At 34.8% G+C, this 17804-nt stretch overlaps 1 protein-coding gene across 1 annotated transcript; it reads left to right on the top strand.

The window, feature by feature from the left end:
• The first annotated feature begins 472 nt into the window (after window positions 1-472).
• LOC141362882 (uncharacterized) lies at window positions 473-9205 on the top strand. Its single transcript, XM_073865146.1, has 3 exons — window positions 473-897; window positions 6966-7342; window positions 7534-9205. Exons 1-2 carry the CDS (start codon window positions 576-578, stop codon window positions 7334-7336), a joined length of 693 nt encoding a protein of 230 aa, XP_073721247.1. The 5' UTR covers window positions 473-575; the 3' UTR covers window positions 7337-7342; window positions 7534-9205.
• Window positions 9206-17804: the final 8599 nt, after the last annotated feature.

Genomic DNA, 17804 nt, shown 5'->3' with positions numbered 1-17804 from the left:
TGTATATTAAAGTGTTGTGTAGTATTAACTATAGTGATTAGATAAACTGTAGACTTTAGCATTTACTATAGTAAAGTCTAGTATACTGTATAATTTATTGTGTAATAACTACACTTTGGGTGATTTTACACTATAGTGATTTGAAAAACTGTAGAAAATAATGTAGTATACTTTATTATAAATAATACACTATCTATTTTTTTACTACAGTTTACTATATTAACCACAAAGTATACTACAGCACTTTGTTGAAGTGGGGATAGATGATGAATGACGCATAAATCAGAATAAAATAAAAATAATCATTAATTTCAATAACACGTGAGCACTAAATGTAAAATGCTAAGAGGTCACATAAGGACTTTTCCACAACTACTGTTTTTTTTTAACGCTGTTTTTTAACGCTGTGTGTATAGCTACTGTGTAGTAAGCAGGTTTTCAATTGAGGACACAGCCCCAGTGTTGAGGGTGGTGACGTCACCGCGGGCGGTTTCGCCCAGGTGAGCCTCACCTGTGCGCGCATCGCAGTGTCTCCGCTATTCGCGTGCCAGCTGCAGCATCCCTGTCCTCCGGTGATGAATCAGCTCCCGTACATCGGCGGCTGCTTGCCGTTATTCATCATGGCGATAGTTTTCGACATCACGGGTCTGATCCTGCTTTTGTTCGGCATCTTCGGCGACGCGCGCAAGCGCGGTGTGTTTTACGGGGATTTTCTCATCCACAGCGGCGCGCTGATCCTGTTCGCCAGTCTGGGCTTCTGGTTGATGTGGTATATCGGGAATATCCGGGTGGCAGAGGAGAGCTTGGAGCGGAGATCCAGCGCGGCGCACAGCGTTAAAAATCTGGCGAGGAAACTGACGGAGAGACTCTCCAAAACACAGCAGCAGAACGACTCAGGTGAGACACAAACCCACACGCGCGCACACGATAAACAACACAGGAGAGACCCCCAAACACACCAAGAGAAAAACCCAAGGACTAGCATACAGTAGGTGACACACACACACATACACGCACAATATCTGAGGAGCATCCCTAATGCTTGAGGGTATAGTATTTATAAATACACAATACATGCACACTTTGGCACAGTTTATGCCTTTAAAATCATTTGAACAAAATAAATTAAGCTTTCAGTGTATTTAATATTATAAGTAACATAAGTCGAAACATTTGATTAGTAGTGTTCATGAAGTCACTTTGGTGCTTGTTTTTATTCAACTTAAATGTGTTAGTGGAACTTACTGGTAGCATAATACATTGAGTTTTGTTCACCCTTGTGCATAAAATAATACCCTAACGTTAACAATTTACAATGTTGTGTATTCGATAAAAGCTTTTAATCAATGCAGTGCATTTAATGTATTTATTTTATTAGTACGTTTACTTGTATAACGTTTATTAGCTAGCATATGGCTGAACCCATCTAAATATGTAAATATGCTACATAAACGAAAGTAAATTGTTTACTTTTGAGGACAGGTTGAAATACTTGACAACTGTAGATCATCACTTTGTACATTGTAGACCTGTGGTCTCCAACATGGTGCCCGCAGGCATTCTATTAACAGCCTTAATTTTATTATTTATTTATTACATATTTTTTATATTAGCTTAGTTTCTTTTATGTTTGTAAACATTTAAACAATGATAAAACATATCAACAAGTTAAATAAAATCAACAAGTAAAACAAAAAAGCTTTGAGTAGACTATATCAAAAAAAGTTGCTCTGTATTGTGATAGCCCTTGCTCACAAATAGGTTGGAGACCCCTGGTGTAGACAATATCCTATATTTCTATAAAAAAGGAGAAAAAACTTTATAGGCGATGGGGGTCAAAAGCTGAAATATAACCTATTTCTAAAGATTACTTATATTAGAGCAATATTTGAATTTATTTTTGCTGTTTAAGCACATAAATATGTTGCTTATGGAGACCTTCTATTGTAAATATAAAGGTTTCATTTCTAACCAAAATAGGTTCAGCAGTCTCGTTTCAATGGAGAACAACAAAGATCTCCTTCTTTTCTGGTTCTTAAAAAAAATAAAAACATGCAAACAAACCAGAAACCAACTCCCTAATTTGAAGAACCTATTATTTGCATAGCACTTGGACGCTTTCATCCCAAGTGATTTTAAAGTGTATTTACAGTAAGCTGTTCATTTTATCATCTATGTGTGGGGGGGTTAACCTTTGTCTCACCAGTTAAATCAACACTGCTGGTGTATATATGGGGACCACCATTTAACACTGCTGATTTTGCTGTGAACCTTAAAACTTCTTTGTACTCATCTTATGATGCAGCAAATCATCATTGTTTTCAAACATGTACACTCTTATCATGCAGACATCTCATTTAATTTCTACAAAACATAATTGCTTTAAGCAACTCATGGTATTTATTCCCATAAAATAAATTTATCTGACCAAAAATATGTTTGAAATAAATGAAAAAATGTGAAGCTCGTCACAACATGTATTTAGCTGGTCATGTGTGTGGCTCGTCATGTCAAAATATGCATTCTGCGCATCAAGTGAACTTATGTGCACGTGCATTATGTCAAAATACATGCTTGCTGCAGAAGGGGTTTATGATAAAAGAGACGCTCGCATTTGAGTTTAGTGTTAAGTTAGTGTCTTGCGATTATTTCGTGTGTGCAGCAGGCACGTATTTTTTGACATGACAGATGATGCACATTCACATGACACATCAAATACATATCTTGAAATCACACCCCTTTGGAAGAGAAGTCACCAGCCACCACTGTTTGAAACATAAACAAAGTTTTTCTTCCGTGTAAATTGAATGTATTTCCTTGGATTGAAATATATAGGAGATAAATACTTTAAATGTTTTAAAATGTATTTCAAAACATGTGTTTGTTAAAAAATATAAACAAATTCTAAAATATATTTCAGAAAAAAAAATTATATATTTATTTATTTATTATATATATTTATACCACGGGTCTGTCGAATGCTGCATTCTGATTGGCTGAGAAATGTTCTATGGGTGTTGATTATTTTTCTGTAAACCGCACACCTAACTTTTCAAATGTCTTAAAAATAGGCACCAGAGCAATGTTTGTGGTAACCGTGGTATAAGAGGAATAATTGACTCCGGTCCTTTGAATTATTTGAAAATAATGCACACCTGCGGTGTAACGGCACTCCGCTTCGCGTCGTGCCGCATTACCACCTTGGTGTGCATTATTTTCTTATAATTCAATGGCCCGTCGTCAATTATTCCTTACATATTACACGGCTCTCTAAAATGCTTGATTCTAATTGGCTAGTCGCGGCATTCAAAAAACCCGGCATTTAGATAACTACCATTTAAAACTAATAACACACAGTAACCTGGATGCTGCAAATCATTCCATGTAAATTGAATATATTTCCTTGGGTTGGAATATGTGGAGGGGTAAATACTTTAAATTAGTGCTGGGCAAAGATTAATCGCGATTAATCGCATACAAAATAAAAGTGTATTTTTGCATAATTATATATGTCTGTGCTGTGTGTAATTATTATGTATATCGTCGCTGCCTGATGAAACTCACGTATGTCCAAAATGGTAACTTTTCAGAAAGTGAAAAAAACACCGTATATCAAAAGCAGTTGAATGTAGCGTTGTCATACTTGGTACGGCATATTTACATGTAACCATATTCTTGCCAGTGTCATGATATAATCCACATTTGACCAAAATTGAGTTTAAATGGACATGCGTGCATATTTTACAGTAACTTTGATCGATACGCGTTCTTCCAATCATTAATTAGAATGGCCAAAGTCGCGTTTCGTATTGACAGATGAATACGCTCAGTTTATTAAATAGCATACGTCTTGGTTAAATACGCTTACTTTATTTAATATTAATTATAAGTGTATTAAATGTCTCTTGCAAACCATTAAGGGACAATGAATCAATACACTGACATGGTAATGCTACACAACAGGGGCGTCAGTTTGTGTTGAAAAGTGATGGGGACAAAAGATCTTATAAAAACATTACTGCAGGACGGGAAAAATATTGAATAACGCGCATCAAAAATGGGCATAGCGTAGGCCAGTCAACAACAAGAAAATACTCTTAGCAAATTTATAAACCCTCAACAATGTCGAATGCACACATCACACATGTAACAGTCCCTGCAACACCAGCTCAACCGAACAATGCCAAAGCACCATACCGTAGAAAACAGCAGCGCATTTAGTCAATGATTACAATGAATTTCATTACATATGTACAAGAAAACACACCATAAGCATACAACGCAACATATGTGACACTAGACCACAAAACCAGTCTTAAGCATCGCTTGATTTTTCAGAACATTTTAACCAAATGCTTTCAAAAAGTGGTGGGGAAATCCCCAGCGTAAATATCACCAATGCTAGACAGATACTTTGTTTGCACAGTCCTACCGTAATAAAGTAACTCCTAGATGTTAGTCTGGCGTCCGGGGAAAACGTTTACCTCGAAGGAAAGTCATTGTCATGTTTATTCGGCTATATCCAGTGCTGAGGTTCGATGAAACTTTACGAGACCGGCGAGATGCTTCACAGGCGGAAGATATGCGGCGTGATTGACAGCTTTGACACCAAACGGGTACGTGAAAATCAGATGACATGATTTCACAAGTTTTCATTGGCTATTTAGGTATGTGACGCATACTGTATATGGAAATGAACCTGGACATTCAATCTGTCGAAAAATCTCAAAATCGGCTAAATGAACATACGTGAGTTTCATCGGACAGCGACAATATACAAATACACACCCATTCATGTATGTATTTAAGAAACATTTACATGTGTATAAATATTTATTAATTTTAATGAAATATTTTCTTATTAATTTTACTAAATTATTATTTTAGATGAACAAATTCCTATGTGGCTCTTACATATATATTTATAAACACAATCTAAAGTATATAGAAATATATATATATATATATATATATATATATATATATATATATATATATATATATATATATATATATATATATATATATATATATATATATTACATGGCTCTCTAAAATGCTTGATTCTGATTGGCTAGTCGTGGCATTCCAACGTGATCTCATGAGAATATGTGTGTATTTTTACGTTTCAGTGTCGTTGTACAATACGTACATTTACTTACGTTTAAAACACACTGAAACGTACAATATCGACGGTTTGACAGGACTAATACGTAAATTATTTACGTATTTACAGCTTCACAAACGTACAAATTTGTACGTAAGTTATTCCTATTCATAAATATTAAAATCACGGGCATTGCCGTTTCTTACTCATAACAATGACATGTTTTCAGTCATATTTTCTAACTTATTTATTTAAGACAGTTTACCCATTTACCTAATGAAATGATTATGATATTCAGAGAATTTCACAATATTTAACATTTTAAAACTTTAAAATGAATAGCATTTCTGTATTTATATTTAGTTTGTTTGCCATGATACACAAAAACGCGATTTCTCCTGCAGTCTTACTACTAAGCAATAATTACAACAAAATACAACATAAATTCACAAAAGATTTTACTTTTATTCATTTGCTGTAATCGACATCTTTAAATTTCATACGATTGCGAGGAACAGATCCAAATTCAGGGAAGCCGGATCAACGCTCGCTGATCAAACTCTTGGATTAATAACTTTAATACTTCTCTTTACTTTACTTCATATACTCCAGAGAGGACCTTGGCTGCAGCACATCGTCATTTTAACTACTTTTGGTACTGATTTTAATATTCGTAATAAATAAGTTGTTGTGATTACACTTAATTGTCTGTCTCTTATGATTTTTTAAACAGTAACGTTAAATGATTTTAATAAACTGTTTTGCGTATGACTGTAACACGTTAAAATATCTTTTGAATGCTATATTGTTACTAATATGTTCCTAAACATATCTGTCCATTACGCTGCATAATATAAAAACAATACATTACGTATTTAAACATTTTGTATAAAAAGAGTTTGGGTTTAGGGTAAGGTTTGGGGTAGGGTTAAGGTGGTAACATATCGCTAAAATGGTTAAAAGGAAATTATAAAGCAATCTTTATGGAATGAAAGATACGTAAAAGTTTTAGGTTTTTTAGCTGTCAAAACGTAATAATGCTACGTTTAAATGTTGTAAATATGTCTACATTGTACGTTTTAGCATCTGTTTAAACGTACAAAAAATATGTTTTTGTTTTTTAAAGTTACGTGTAAATACTACGTATTAACAGTGAGACCAGGCTGAGCATTCAAATAGCTTGGCATTTAGATAACTACCATTTAAAATTAATAACACACCGTAACTTCTGCAAATCATTTTGACGGGTACAGCTTAATACTACACGAAATTACATATAAATATGTCTTTTAATAAAATACCCAGCATTATATTTCAACCCAGTATCACAAAATTATGTACCTATAGTCACGTAAATTTGTGAGTCTTTTGCGTGACACTGACATGGTTTTCCGCCTTTTTGTGTGAACATGTCACGTATTTCTGTTTACGTGTCTGTCACGTATTGGTTACTCAACAGTTTTGTCCTATTTTCTTACCATTGTCGCTTCGGTTTAGGGCATAAGACTCACAAATTTAGGTGACTATAGGTAGATCATTTCGTGACACAGGGTTGCATATTTACAAATGATTAAACCAAATGTTAATTTGAACATCTTGTTTTATCTTAAAACTGAAAGTAAATGTATTTTCCTCGCGGAAGGTCTGTATTCATTAAAAATTTGCAAATAAAATATCTAAAATCAATATTTAAAGTTCCTTACCTTACTTATGAGGTAAATAGGCATGTAATAAGCAGGATAATGCAATAATAATATATATATATATTTTTGACAATTTTTTGCCCTATGAGTTAAATCATTAGTTGTGTTTGTGTGTTATATATTGTATATAAACTTAATACTTTCTGTTTGCACAGGTGGGAAACCGGCAGGTAAAGCCTCCACTCTTCGAAATGTAACGTTTGGTAAGTCCAGCTATTTCCCGGGACAGAAGGATCCAGACACGGATACGATCTCATGTGACGAACTATCCAAAGACACTACAGAAGAGTTCATGTGCTATCAGAATAAAGCATATGAAGATGAGGAGTCGAGCGTGAACAAAAGCGACGATTCGTCTAAAGATGAGAAGGAATCTAAATCAGATGAATCTCAGGAGAAAAAGCCAGGCGATACCGACTTCACCTGTTATCAGAATGAAGGCTATGAAGGGACAGAATCAGCGGCGGCCAAAGACACCGATCAGAAACCTGAAGATCAACCTGAAAACTGTGACACTTTACTGTGACAGCAGGTGAGATGAATATAAGTTTAAGTAAAAGGAAATCCAGGTGTTTACGACATAAATATATATGTATAAACATATTGAGGCTCATAAAACACAGGCAGAACAAACGTCTCTGTCAGTCGTGTGTAAAGTTAAACCCTTCTTATGTAAATCATCACTTTAGTGAATGTTAAAAACAACTTCTCTTCTTTTTTCAGATCATGAAACAAAAACATTCAGAAGCAGAAAACCTTAAGAAGTTAACTGCAGATTAGTTATGAGTTACTGCACACAATCCAACCTCTCTATTTGTAATGTATCTACTCATATTTGTTTGTTTAAGATTTGTGCAATGGTCGACTGATCATTATGTTTTTAATGACTCATGTTGATATTAATATTAATACTTAAACTGGCCAAATATTGACCTTGTCAATATATCGCTCGTTGACTATTTATGTGTATGCGTGTTTATGTGTGTGTGTATGGTTCACACAAGTTTACATTTTCATTATTTAAAATAATACTCAGGTCCTTGCTTTTCACTGTAAATATCATTTTTTGGTATTTTTCTCTTGTTTTCCTGTACAAATATCTTTTCAAGGATGTTTGTACGTGAAAGTAGGACAGAAACGCTGAGCTTATACAGGATTGTTTGCAGTGTTGCACAGTCTCATTTGTAAAGTTTATTTATGAACTCAAGCAGTGTAGGAATTTATTTCCCAGTCAAAGTGAGCGCGCATGCAAACTCCTCGGGAAAGAGTAAAGTCATTTCATCTGTTAGCTAAGCTTTACTTCAACCTGTCGTCACGGGCCGCGGGTAAAGAGTTGCCCGACCTGTCCGACAGCAAACACGCAAGTTAGTCTGATCGCTAACTTATGTGCTTTAATGTGGGTGTGACCTTTGTTGGCCCATCTTGAAACAAAGATGGAAATATAATACTGTACTTCACCAAACAATGCAGATAATACTTCAGGCAGTAAGGCAATCCGTACAAATATGTGCCTCTATTGTTTTTGAAATTGTTAACCCATTGATTCCCATCAGGTTTATTTGTGCCAAAAGTCATGTGATCATTTTAGACCAATGCTTAGAGCTGTTTTAGTCCAGTTTGGCTGAAACTGAAAGATGGACCTTGAAACGGTAAAATTCTATATTTTTCTAAACATTTAAAATTTCATTGAACTGTCCAAGGAGTAAAATGCATGCGCTCACTTATCTGTGAAATGTTGTAATGAAGTGGGTTATGGCGTAGGAGTATATAACAATAATAAGCTATATGGTGTCAAATCAGGGATATTTCAGGATGTTTACTGTAAATATATATTTTTTTAGAGATTATATTTTGGGTAGTGAGTGGCATGTGTGTTATTATTCTGACATATCAATCACAAAGTGACACTGAATGTGACTCATTCATTGTGTGAGCTTGTAAGATTCGAACAATGCCAATAAAGTACAATGTAGAAATACAGCCATATATATTTAATGTTGTGTTTGTAAAGTTTCACACAAAATTAAACCACATTACACCCAAAAGTCTGTATTTGTTTTTAGTAACTGCAGCACAAGGTATGACTAGATTTGTATGCTAACTGTGCTTTCACACCGCCAACGGCGAGAGCGCCAAAGTGTCCGTAACAGTGCATTCACACGGGGCGTAAGCGTTGACGCTTCCCGTTCACTTTTAATGGGTGACGTCATGCGTTGCCGAACTGAATTGTGGATCCGTCGGCACAGCGTCAGTACCGTTGCTCGCGGCAGAAGATGAACATTTCTCAACTTTTCAAGCGACAACGCGTGTGTCAGCCAATCAGATCACCTTATGCAAATAACCTAGGCAGAGCCAGCCAATTATGTTTATGGAAGACCGGAGCATGTGTAGCGGCCGCTGTGATTGGCTGTTGGCAACGCTTCAGACAAAGCCTTCTGTTAAGCGTTAACGCTTACACCTCTTGTGAATGTACCGTTAGTCATTCATTTTCAATGAGAGCCGGCGGCGAGCTCTGGCGAGCAGCGGCGTGACGCGTCATGTACGGGGTGAGCATCGAGAAGAGTTGAAATCATCTCAACTTTATAGTAATGAGCTATGAAGCAGTTCAACAGCAACCAGTCGGAAGGCAGAAACGTTCGGCGGCAACCAATCGGAAAGGCGGAAACATCCGCTTAAGAGAATTCCAGAGAATGGCTGTTTCTCAATATGCGTTCTTCAGCAAACTTGAGTCCTTGTGTCCTCACTCAATGTCATCTTTAACCGTAGAAGTTCAATTACAATTCTCAAGAACGCAAGTACAGACTCGCGTTCTCGTGAAGATTGGTCTTGCCAGGCAACCTTGGAAGAACGTATTCAGAAGGTCGCGAGAACACAGAACACACTTGTGAGAACTGAGATGTGTGCGATATTCCTGTTGGTCACGTGACCTCCCCAGATTTCAGCGCGCAAGTCTGCACTCGATGCATCCTTGATATCAAGAACACATCCGGGTATTTTCATGCATCCTCTGTACTTGTGTTTTTGAGAATTGGAATTGAACTTTGCCGGTTAATGATGACGTAGTCGTAGAGCGAAGATACAAGGACGCAAGATCGCTGAAGAACGCATATTTAGAAACAGCCATTGTTTGAGACAAAGTAGTGACAAAACGCGCTCCATCGACAGATTTTAGCAGTAACAACATAAACAAGTGGTTTTCGTGGTCATCACGTGACTTCCGGTAAACTCTGCTAAGAATCAATAACAATTATTTATATAACAAGCAAAATAAACAACACGTAGATTACCTAGGAAACCAAAGCATTTGTTATTTTCGTTGAGGTATTTGTTTAAGAGTTCAGTTTAGCAACTAGTCAGACCAATAAGCAAACAGAAACCGGAAGTAAAGTTCTGACCAGACGTGGAATCGCGTGACCGCACGTGCGTACGTTGAAACCGCCTATATGGCATTTGTCCATTTAGGGCTACTGTAGAAACATGGCGGTGACTTCCATATAAGGGGACTCCCTGTGTATGTAGATAAAAACGGCTATTTCTAAGCTAATAAAAACAATACAGTTCATTATGTAAGGTCTTTATACCCCACTGATAATATTGTTATGTAGATTATATTGAAATTCTATCAAGAGATCTTTCTAAAAGTTACACACTGCACCTTTAAGTATGAGGCTTTGGCTTAATATGTAAGTCATCCTGCTCTGTTTGTGACAGCTGTGCTGTTGCTTTTCTTAAAAAAAGTGTACATCTCGTGAATTCATATGTATTTTATGAGCAGCTAATTTGTACGTTTTTGTACGATTTGCTTTCGCTCCTGTGACATTGAGGTTAGGGGTGGGGTTTCATTATTGTTTTTTATGATTTACTTCAAATTAGTCAACTTGAAAAATATATAGGAATTTCTGTGAGATCAGGGTTAGGGGTGCATAACAATTAATCGTGATTAATCTATAGCAGAATAAAAGTTTTTGTTTACATCATATATGTGTGTGAACTGTGTATAATAACTTTGTATAGATAAATGTACACACATGCTTGTATATATTTAAGGAATGTTTACATGTGTATATACATTGGTATATTTATGTATCATTTATATTATATATATATAAATATAAATACTTTATATATATATATATATATATATATATATTTTTTTTTTTTTTCTTAAAATTATAATTGCATGTGTGCATATTTATATATACATAATTATTATACACAGTTCACACACATGATGTAAACAAAAACTTTTATTCTGCTATTGATTAATCGCGATTAATCGTTATGCATCAGAGTGTTATTTCCAATCCAACATTTGTAATTTAACCAATGCATTGTCAGGTCAAACAAACATTTGCAAGGTTAATTTACCTGAACAGCTTAGTTAAAAATAACCAAAATATATTTTTTTTGTTTAAGTTTGGCCTGGTGGATAATAAAACAGTCGAGACTTGCTTTAAAAGAGAGACGCGAATCATATTTAGAGAGAACAATATCATAATCCCAGATGCATAACAATGAGTTCAATCCTTTCTGAATATCTCAGCAACCGCAGGGCAACACCCTCTCACATTTAATTCAGATTATTATTGTTCAAGATTATGTCATCATTAGTATGTGTTGTGTTACAGCACGCTTATGTTTTTTTTAACTAATATACCTCTTTAGATTATTGCATAATTCTGAAAACAAGTTAAACAAAGCATGCAGCACTACGCCTGAACCATTCAGATAAATCATCTCGCTCCCAGGTTCAAATGTCATAACTGAACCTGTTTCTCCCACACAATAGTTTTTCTGCTGAGTCATCTGTTACGGCCAGCAGACAAAAAGAAGAAAAAAACACATTGACCCTTTCAGTTGGCATTTGCAAGCAGTTGAACTTGTTTTGGTGGTTGCATACCTGTCACTCTTTCATATTTTCTGGAAAGAATGTAGGTGAACTGCTTATGAGAAGGGTGGAAGGAAGGTTCCTGTCATTCGTACTTTACTTCGTCAGCCGGTGCCACGTCCGTCGGCTCGCTCTCTTCGTCAGAGATGGACTGCAAAGAAAAAATAGGACGTTGTTTCTTCTTTCTCTTGTTGGCTATTCTGTTCGATGTAGCTGGACTACTCATCTTCCTCGTGGGACTATGCGCACCATTACAATATTGGGACATGTTCGTCCTAACTGGGCCTATCATCATCTTTCTCAGTTTGGTGTTTTGGCTATTTTGGTACTTGGGAAACCTCACGATCCCCTACGAGCAGCTCCTGCCCAAGTAAGCACTGACTTGAAGATCAACTGAAGGACTCAATCATGGAGCTAAAGGAAGCTGAAGACGCTCCATGAATTGCTCATCGACTTCTAAAGGACTGCATGGCCTGCCAGGGTGACGTGTCACTCGGTCACGGATCGTGGAGCCGGTCTTGGAAAATTGCAAATTTGCACCTTAAGTTGCTTTTTCAGTCCAGCATGACTCAGTTTGAGAGTTTGAGGACCGGGAAATGTGGAAGTGGACACAATAACAAATGATGAAGAATTGGATGGAAAAGCTTTGTGAGAGTTTGATACGGACACATTTATGTTGTCTTGCTCATTTTTGTCTGACCTGCCATTGATTGTTTCTTAAATTTGTTTTTAGCATGTATGTGTGTAGCACCAGACACTTTTTGTAAGATCTATACATGGACCTCACGGACAGCACCGAAAACCTCAGGTTTAAGTTAAGCTTGAAAATTGACTCTTATTACAACTGTTGCACTTTACTGAGCGCTGAATATTTTAATTGTTGGTTTACATTTTCTTGCCTTTGCCAAAAGTTTATATTTTTGCCATTGTCTTCTCAAGTGTAACATTTGTTTTTAATGTTATTATTATAACTAATTAAGCAATTTTGTCAATGCAGAATGTAAAAGATTGTGTGGAATATATGCTGCAATTATTTTAGATATATCACAGTTTATTACAATTAAAGTTACTGTTCAGTTTCTGACAACCAGATGAGTTTCCTTCTCTTGTGTTATGAACGACAACTGTCTACAAACTAAACCAGACCAACTGGAAACTCCACGTGACATGTCTGAATTCTGAGAGATCCACCCTGTGTGTGCATGCGATTCTGAATATTTTTACGTGGCATGATGTCACAAATATTTGTTATTGTGAATGTCAGTCTGCACTACCATTTGCTGATGTTTGAAAGGAATAATGAGAACATGATCACTTCATCATGTGCCTTTGTCTAAATCATTCATAATCCAAGAGATTTAATAAATTCTTCTGAAAAAAAAGAAACGCAGTAGACAGCACCAATATTTAACTTCCTGTTGGAGGTTGATGGACAGGAAATTACATTGGTAGACATGAAAGATGAGGTCAACCAGGAAGAAGGAAGTTGACGTGAATGACTCAAGAAAGAAACCACTGAGAACACTGAGACTAAAGGGAAAATTATTAGTTCTGTCAAACGATTAATCGCGATTAATCACATACAAAATATAAGTTTGTGTTTGCATAATATGTGTGTGTGCGCTGTGTGTAATAATTATGTATATATAAATATTTTTTTCTTACATTTATACATGTATGTGTGTATTTATACATACATAATAATTGCACACAGATACATATAATGCCAACACAAACTTATTTTGTATGCGATTAATCACGATTAATCGTTTGAAAGCCAATAATTTTATCAATGAAAAATTAAATGTGAAATATAGATTAGATTGTTGATTTTTTATATCAAAGACAACAGAAAGACACTCAGACAACAACACAAATACTATAGCTATTTATAGTGATTATTACTGACACCTATATGCATTGTATGCAGTAATACACACATATATTTAGTCATGTCATTGTAGATGTATTATATGTGCAGCAGCATTTGTAACTCTTGATTAATTGTCAGTTCTGACAGTACTATTGGGTTTACTGATATAAAGTGATGATTATCAGATAATGGAAACCAAAATGCCATCGACTGAAATGTTGTTGTCCTATATTGCATTTTACTGTAAATATAGTGGACAGTGAATTTCAGTCTTACAATACATTTACTGTAACATAATTGTTTTCCCCCCAATGTAGGATTTGAAATGCGTTTTTTGTGAAAGCTGACGAAATCCACTTCTGCTGAACTGGGATGCTAGCTCGCAGTCTTCCAGTAGGGTTATTACAGTGGGTTTCCTAAATGGTTTCAGTAAGAGCTTTCCAATGTAATTATCTGTGAGCTTTCTGGAGTGCTGAATATTGATCTTTCTACTCCATATTTTAATAACTCATGAGATTGTGCGTACTTTGGAGGATACTGACAATCCCACAATGAAGCGTGTGCGTATGTGTGTGTGTGTGTGTCTGTGAGAGATGCTGGCCCTAAAGTGATAATATGAGCTTGTATAAATCTTGTATTTCAAATTATCAGCATAATTAATGAGCAAACTAATATAATAGCATAATATGATCGTGATAATTCCCTCTGTTGGGAGTTTTGTGGCTTTTAGTGCATGTCTATTAGTTATGAGGCCATCTAAGCATACTGCTTACGGTGACAAAATACACTTTTATGTACGTGATATTACCCTTTTGGGGGGAAAATGAAATAAAATATTGATGACTTGTATCGTTTGATTTTCATTCTTCTGATCGATGAAACAATGCATTGTAGTATTGTTCATAATCCTCTCATGATTCACGTGATGATGTCAGAATATATTTTATGTAAAGCTGAAAGTGGAACAATGTATGATTTAACCACATACAATTATGTAGCAAAGTAAACACAAAACCACACAATCTGCATTAGACTGTGTGCGGCCTTATTTGGTAATATGTAAATGTAGTATGACAGATTAAAGTAAACATTTGTTTTGATTGTCTATTTATTTCAATGGGAGTCACCACACCTGCTTTCCTAAAAAATACAACTTTGCAGCTCAATGCCTCCCTCAAGTGGTTACTGTACGAATATACTAATGGTGATGTTTAATTACATTCATTAAATGTTATTATTTCATATCATTACTCACGAAAAAATGCTAAAATATTTAAAAATGCTAACAATGTATTTATGTTATTATTATCATTATCAACATTAATATTTAAATAATCATATTATTTAAATATTATTATTATTATCTATGGATATTTTACTTTTTTTGTTTATAATTCCCACTGTCAGTGATTATTCTAGATAGTTTAGAATTATTAAAATGCAATATTTTATTGTATTACAAATGTAATTGTTACACATCATATTTTTACAATTTACAAAAATACATTTACGTTTGATGTTTATATATGTAAACATTTTTTGCATTGTACTAATAAAAATTTAAATAGATTAAAACGTCCTTCAGTTTTCAATATAACTTCCCTAAGTAAATAATCTTTATGATTCAGTAATGGGTGTTAATGGCCGGGCGGAGGGCTGTTTCATAAAACTAGATTACAGAATAAGCCAGGCTTATTTTGTTAAGTCTGGCTTATTGCCGGTGGATTTTGTTTCATAAAACAAACTTGAACTAGTTCAACCCCGGTTACTATGGAAACTTATGCTTGGAAACTAGCCTGGTCCGGAGCAGGCTAACTGTCAGGCTAAGCCTCAGTTGTTGCTTAACTAGACTTCCACTAACACTGAAATGTAAATGCAATGATATTACAGCTGACTCTTTGACATTTTATTTGACTTTATTAACCACTATTAATCTAGCAATTAAAGAAAATCAACTTATATATTAAATTTGATAAATTTTGTTACAATAATAATTAATAAAATATAGACATATGTTTCATAATATGGTATATAGGCCTATCAAATGTTGAATATAAATGATAATCATAACTACCTCAATATAAGGATAATAGTTTATTAACAAATTTAAGATGTATCTAAATCCATATAATTGCAATGTATTGATGAAATATATATATATATATATATATATATATATATATATATATATATATATATATATATATATTTTAGATTGTCTGTCACACAAAGAGGAAATTTAATTTAAATATACAACACACAAAAGTCAAGTACAGTCATTTAATTTTTTATGCTTGGTGTGCATAAAAATGCACATTATTTTAAAGATCTACAGTATTTGTATCTTTCTCTAGTTGTTACATTTTTCTTGAAATTTAAAAAAAAATTATGGTGTCTGCATGGCTGAAGGAATACAATATAATTATTTGATGGTATGCTCTTGACATTTTGTTGTAATGAGTTAAAATTATTTTTTATCACAGAGAAGATTGTTAGTGTCCTGCAGACAATAATTTTTCAGCTCACAAGGCTTGTACTGTAGACTTACAGTATAATGTGCTTATACCGGCTTTTCTTCAACTGATCCTCACTGTAACCATTCATAAAACTCTGTTTATCTATCAACACTATTATGTAGAACTTACAGTATTACTGTCAGCTGTTTTCCAGTAACTTACTGTAGATTTATGTGTATGTTATTTACTGGCAACAGTTTGTTCAAAGTTAAATGAACATGAACATTAAACATTGACAAGTCTTTTTATTTACAGAATAAAACCATCAAATAACAGCCTCATGCAAAGCATTCTGGGAACCAAAATATGAAGGAAACAACAGAAAAAGGTTGATGAGGATTTCTGGTTCACAAAATGCTTTGCATGAGGCTGTTATTTTATAGTTTTATGCTGTAAAATAATAGACTTGTTAATGTTTAATGTTGATTTAACTTTGAACAAACTGTTGCCAGTAAATAATAAACCTTTAAGTTACTGGCAAACAGCTGCATAACTACAGCTAATTTTTTTAACAGTGGTTGTACTACTGTAAATTCAGAAATGCATATGCTGTTCACCCACCATTCTCTCAGTGACCCCATTTTTTCTTTGAAGAACAGTTCATCTGCAGGAGTAAAGCTGTGCTGCTGATAGATGCCAGTGCTCTCCTCATTGCCAGTCAACATCTTTGGCAGCTAACATTATGAGATTAGACACTTCTATGATTATGCTTAAATCAACTACACTTCTTATGAACAATATATTTATGTTTTATTTTCACCTGTTACTTTATTGTCCACTCAAGTTGCTGCTTTTGAAATGTACCCCCAAATAAAAAAATGTAATTTAAGTTACATTTAAAGTTACTGTAAATGTATTAAAATCATTCATCTGCTAAATATGTATTATATAGGTTACTTAGTAAACTACAAATTGTCTTTTAAAAGTTAAGATTTGTGCTATTTTTAAAAAGTACAGTATATAAAAATTAGCAAAGCATAGCCACATAAGCATTGACGGGAATCGAACCCGGATCCCCGCATGCGCTGCTGAGAGCACTAACCACTAGAGTAGACCATCATTTCTAACAGAGTTTTCTGCTTTCATGTGATCACTTTAAAATAAGACAATATATTTAAATGTAGTTTCTGCATGCAAGGATTTGATCCTTAAGGACTTTCCAACTATTTTATGGGTTTGTTTATTGCAGCAGTAGGCTATTATAATTTTCAGTCAGTAGTACATTTTCCTACATTTTTATCAAAAATTACCGCTTTCTCTTTAACTTTGATCGATTTGATCCACGCTCGACCTCTAGGGCTGCTCAAGAATAGCGTGCACGCGCAATTATCTTGACTAGGGAAATCTGGATCACATTAGTTGGATTGCGTAAGCTTCATTTGCCTTTTTTGAAACCGCTTTAGCCTCGCCTCATTTGTTAGGTTAATTCAAGTCGAGTTTGTAACTTTAATCCTCGCTTTTCCAAGCGAGTTTTATGAAATAGCCCTCGGGTCACACCCAGCAGCACTGTTTACAAACACCAGGAAGAGATGACGTCACCCTAGCGAGCACATGTTCTGCATTTGACGCTCGCGCGCCTTCTACTTCGCGTCGTTTTTTCTAAAGAGGTCGTTCGTGTTAAGCGTAGAAACGCAACTGTACCCATAGTTTTAAAATAAGGACACGTGTGTAAAAATCGCTACATTAAACGCGCTTGTTGTCATGACCTCCACATCCA

The sequence above is a fragment of the Misgurnus anguillicaudatus genome, unplaced genomic scaffold (genome assembly GCF_027580225.2).
Source record: "Misgurnus anguillicaudatus unplaced genomic scaffold, ASM2758022v2 HiC_scaffold_29, whole genome shotgun sequence".
Classification (NCBI taxonomy): Eukaryota; Metazoa; Chordata; class Actinopteri; order Cypriniformes; family Cobitidae; genus Misgurnus; species Misgurnus anguillicaudatus.
Note: the sequence above shows the minus strand (reverse complement) of the source record. Positions and strands in the feature narration are given on the sequence as shown.